This window comes from Pyxicephalus adspersus, chromosome 9, assembly GCF_032062135.1.
Source record: "Pyxicephalus adspersus chromosome 9, UCB_Pads_2.0, whole genome shotgun sequence".
In the NCBI taxonomy this organism is placed as follows: Eukaryota; Metazoa; Chordata; class Amphibia; order Anura; family Pyxicephalidae; genus Pyxicephalus; species Pyxicephalus adspersus.
This window is the reverse complement of record NC_092866.1, coordinates 19,001,872-19,007,175: the sequence shown is the minus strand read 5'-3', so window position 1 is coordinate 19,007,175 and position 5,304 is coordinate 19,001,872. Positions and strand designations below refer to the sequence as shown.

General features: G+C 40.0%; 1 protein-coding gene across 1 annotated transcript in view; it reads left to right on the top strand.

Moving 5' to 3' along the window:
- The window catches only part of GCSH (glycine cleavage system protein H), a 14,558-nt gene extending 9,641 nt beyond the window's left edge, over window positions 1–4,917 (top strand). The window contains exons 3-5 of the mRNA XM_072422836.1: window positions 764–827; window positions 2,125–2,256; window positions 4,357–4,917. Of these exons, the coding sequence (XP_072278937.1) occupies window positions 764–827; window positions 2,125–2,256; window positions 4,357–4,457 (297 nt within the window). The 3' untranslated portion in view covers window positions 4,458–4,917. The remainder of the gene's footprint in view (window positions 1–763; window positions 828–2,124; window positions 2,257–4,356) is intronic.
- The last annotated feature ends 387 nt before the right edge of the window (window positions 4,918–5,304 follow it).

Genomic DNA, 5,304 nt, shown 5'->3' with positions numbered 1-5,304 from the left:
GACCAAGAACATGATGATCCTGTGTGTAGATGGAACTAAGTTCTAGAAGCACAACCATACCTGCAGCCCTCCACTGGTTTAGGCTTTATGGCAGATTGGCTAGACGTAACGTTTCCTCATGTGCAAAACATTTGAAAGCCCACTTGGGGTTTGCAAAAAAGAACCTGATGGACTCTTGTGAGGAACAAGATTCTGTGGTCTGGATAGACTTATGACTGGCCTCAATTCTAAACGTTATGTCTGCAGGAAACCAGGCACTGTTTACTACCTATCCCAAATGTGAAGCATGGTGTTGGCAGCATCATGCTGTTGGGGGTGTTTTTCATCAGCAGGGGAGGGTAACCAGGTCAAGGTTGAGGAAAGCTGAATGGAGCAAAGTGCAGAGATATCCACAATGAAAACCTGTTCCATAGTGCTCAAGACCTCAGACTGGGAAAGGTTCACCTTTCAACATGACAATGACCCAAAGCACTGAGCTGGTGTGGCTTAAGGACAACTCATTAAATGTTTTAGAATGGTCCAATCAAAACCCTGACTTGAACCATATGAAACATATCTGGAGAGACCTGAAAATGGTTGTCCCTCGGTTTTCCCCATCAGGCTGTCATTGAGGCTGTCATTGCTGCCACAGTTGCTTCAACTATGTACTAAGCACAGGCTCTGAATGTAAATGTGATGTTTTCTTATGGAATGTATGTTTTGTTAGTAACAGATTCCATCCTGCTTGGGGATTTTTACAGATATGTTCTATTTTTTACTCTAGGAGGCATTAGGTGATGTGGTTTACTGTGGTCTTCCAGAGGTTGGAACCAAGTTGAACAAACTAGGTAAGTCCATGGCAGCCCAACTAGTGCTGTGGATTTTACACACTGTGCAGGAAGGTCATTGCTGGCAAAGTATTATATGGATGTGGGTTTGCTACTTGATGTGGGGGTTGATTTTTGTACTTTGTCATATTAATGTTAATACAAGATGAACAGCAGGAGTTGCCACCTTTTGACCCTCTAATCAGTCTGTTACCAAAGGACCGGAGCTGCAACGATTTTCTGCTTCAATGCATTGGTAATTTTAATGGCCAGAAATGGCTAAGCTTCCTGATAACATGGAGTTCTCAAAGCTCCTTTTTTTTAATTCTTTATTTACATTGAACTAAATTAGTAGATACATTGAAACAAAAAAGAAACCAATGAACATGAAAAGCAAGAACCAATAAATTAACAATCTTTTCCACCTAAACAGTGTTATGGAACTCTTTGAAACAAAATAACAAAAAACTAGTGCGATATAAATAAAATTGATCAAATTGAATTCATAGCAAACATTTTTAAGTTTTATCAAAAATATGTGAAGAAAGGAAATAGCGTTAGGTACCCAGAAAGGGAGGGGGAGGTTGGGGTGCTAGCAAAGTACCAGTTAGCTTCATCAAGGGTTGTGTGTTTGATATTATGGTCAGAAGAGACTTGTATTCAGCGGAATAAGTGAGATCATGCCAATAGAACCAGGACTGAATAAATCTTTCTGTATCCCCTTTTTTGGAGGCTGTGAAATCCTCCATATGCATTATATTGTTAATCCTGTGGAACCAGCGGGAATACACGTTTTGGTAGTGCTGACCTTGAGAATAAGGAGGGAGTTTTTATAGTTTTTGTAAGAGAGGGAGTTCAGATGAAAGGGAAGTGGGGACATATCCCTAGGCCAGTGAGTTGGAGAAAATATTTGCAAACCTGCTTCCAAAATATCCCCACGTTAGAACAGGACCAGAAAATATGTAACAATTTTACGACTACAGTTTGACATCCCTAACATCTGTTAGAGACCAAGGGGTAACACTGGTGTAAGTACTCCGGGGTTCTGTACCATCTGGAGAGGAAACTTCAGTTGCCTAATAACTATGTACAACCAGTGGGAGTCAAAGCCCAACATCATTGTTTTCCTGTTTGATCTGCAGTTGATAGCTATCGGTTGCTGCTTAAAATGGTTCTGTTTTATATTGTAAATCTGTAGTATTCTTTTAGTTTGTCTTTTCAGAATAATCTTCACATGTCTTTAAGTATTGTTATGCCTTTCCCATTGTGTTGTATATCACACTTAAGTATTTATTAAAATGTGTCTGATTTCTTGTAGAGGAGTTTGGAACCCTAGAAAGTGTAAAGGCAGCTAGTGAACTTTTTTCTCCTATGACGGGAGAAGTAACAGAAATAAATGGAGCCCTGGCGGACAACCCTGGCCTGGTGAACAAATCCTGCTATGATGAAGGTAAACACAATCACATGCATTGGAGTTGCATTTAGTCTGGTACCCAGGCAGCTATGTAATTCAAACTGTAATAGCTTATCTCATATACTCATTTCTCAACAGCAACGTTACTTAGGCTGGTTACTTAAATGCAATGGTTCCAATCGGTCCTGAAACGATTATCGGACGAGAATCTGGCGTGTGTACAGCACTCGTCGTCGCAAGAGCAGCACTGTGCTGTATGTACAACACTGGTTCTTGCATCGTACAGTCATTAGTCGTTGGAAAGGATTTGAAAGATCCTTTCCAACGACAATTATTGCACATGTGTACATAGCCTTATGGTTTCACAAACAATTGAAAAAACAAGCTTTAAGTTTTAATTGGTGAATTTCCAAGAAAATAGGAAAACCTGTATCTGACCGGGACCATTGTGTAGCTCTTGCAGCTAGAGTAGAATACAATCTCTCTGTGTATATACAATATATATAGTGCTTTCATTGTTAGTAACAAATTACATGGCTGTATACTGTCCAGCATCATCTAGCACTTTCTTCCCCATCCTGACTGCCCTTGGGATTGTGTTTGTATTATCTTTGGCTGTGGGTATATGCAGCTTGCTTAAAATGCCCACCTCTCAATACAGACAAAAACCTATCTTGGCAATTTGATAATTACATAACTACTCCCAAAAAAAAGCTTGCGGGGCTGAGCCGTTTTAAAAGTAATATGAACAAGGAAAACCTGTGTTCAACATTTTCCCATCAGCCATCATTGGCCTGCATTGCATAAAGAAACGCATTGGTCCACAAGGACAGGTATGCAGCAAAGGTGTAAGGTTTAATTTTATGGATGAAGCAGTAATGGGGAGCCAGTGAAGGCAAAGTAGACCGGGGTAATGTGCAGTGTATTATGATGCCTGCCTCACACAGCACACTGCAATGCATGTATTATTGTGTGCTGCATCAAACTTCTATCAAGGTGCTTTGGGTTGTGCATGTGGATAATATGAGTTGCCGCAGTACAACAGTGTAAACCCAGCCTGAATGTCTTTAGTCACACAGTAGAACACAATAGGCCTGATTTATTAAAGCTCTCCAAAGCTGGAGAGGATACACGTTTATCAGTGAACCTGAGTGATCCAAAAAACCTGGAATAGATCTGGTCCAGGATTGAGAACTTTTGCTAACAAGTAGCAAATGACTAAGAAATACATTCCAGGTTTGTTGGATCACCACCCAGGTTCACTGATGAAAGTGTATCATTTCCAGCCTTGGAAAGCTTTAATAAATCGGGGCCAATTAATCAAATGGCATCTTATAAAAACTAAATGTGCCTTTTCAGAGAGTCTGCTCTGAGGAGTGTTGACTAATGTTGGCCAATATATTCATGCACTGTGCATTGCTTTATACATAAATAACGATCACTGCCATAGGACATATCGCCTAATCCTAAAGAGTTGTACTATTTGCAGATATTGAGACATTTTGGGTCCTGTCTGCTTCTGTGCATTGAGATAACACGTGTTAACTCCGCACATGTTATAGTACCTCCTATTATGGTCCCCAACGTGGTATCACAGGTTAATGCAGATATTCCACGAGACACCACAATGCATGGCATGGTAACATTTGCATATTTAAAAGAGCTGCTTAAATGTAATGCAGGTTGACACTTTCTATAACGTGTGTACACAGCGGATGAGGATGTACAGATGTGAGCACAAGTTTTAGGAAGTGAGAGATGTGCGGTGTCTGTCTTGTGTTGTACACACTACACATTAACAAATCTCCCAGGAGGGAGGGACACTTGTCAATTTGTGAACCATACGGCTTTTAACCTAAACAGTTCCAATTTTGTGGGGGCTCTTTATGTCCTAGGCCCCAACTCTTTACACAACTAAGTCACTTTACTATTATGATAACAGGAATAACCGGGGTCCCATCTTCTACAAACCCCACACTGTAAAGTCAGAGCAGCTTTCTTTTAAATGTCATTCCTAAGCCAAAATCAAAAATAATTTTAGCTAGGTCTGTGTTTTCTGTCTTTATTTTTTTTTTTTGTTTTTAATCATCCCTAGGCATTTGAGATTTGACCAAACTTTGCATGTTTTTTATACAGGATGGTTAATAAAGATGACTGTAGACGTTCCATCTGAACTGGATGAGCTGATGAGTGAAGATGCATACGATAAATATGTGAAGTCTATTGAGGAACACTAATCCCCTGGAGGAACATATTCCGCTAGACATCTTAGTCATGTTTAGTCAGTAGCAGTTTACGCCCACGTTGGCGGGATGTGCCTATTACAGAGGTAACTGTTAACTAAACTTTCCGCCATGTAACCTCAGTTGGACTGGTCAACAAAGAAGCAGCTTCAGGATCCTCTTAATTTTTTTCATTATTTTAAAGGGGAAATTACTTTAAAATTTTATAGATAATACAAATATAATTTCCTGAATAGGATAGTCTGTACATTGGTTTCCTTTGCGTGCTTCCCTCAGACTCCGAGAGACTAGATTTGATACTTTCCAAAGACTGCCATATTCTTCCTGTCATCACTGTAAATGAAAACAATAATGTGTTTGATTGAGAGCCTATTTTTTTGTAATCCTAATGAATGAGAGTAGAAGCCCCACTGCAGGTTCACCAATAATGTGTAATAAAAATACATTGACACTTTGTCGCTTGTTGGCCTTGTGTTTCTTTGCACTAACCTATTAACCTATTCTCTGAAACAAATTCAAGGGCTATACAGTGTTCTCACTAAAGTCTTTAAAACAATCATATTGTAATAATGCTAAATGGCTAAAAAATAGACCACCCAGCAGGGGTGAGCTTGAGTGTGACTCGGGGTAAAAAAAAAAAAAAAATCTGAAAGCAGTAACCCCAAGTCAAGTAAAAAAATTCAAACACTTACCTGGTCCTATCGGCATCCTTCAGTGTCCTGCCCATCGTCTGGCCGCATCCTGTTCCTCGATCTGTATCCCTGCAAGTGCGGTGACGTTCCCCAGGGGTTCCCAGTGACGCCGGTGCGTACAGTCCGATGTATTCAATGCAATACACTGA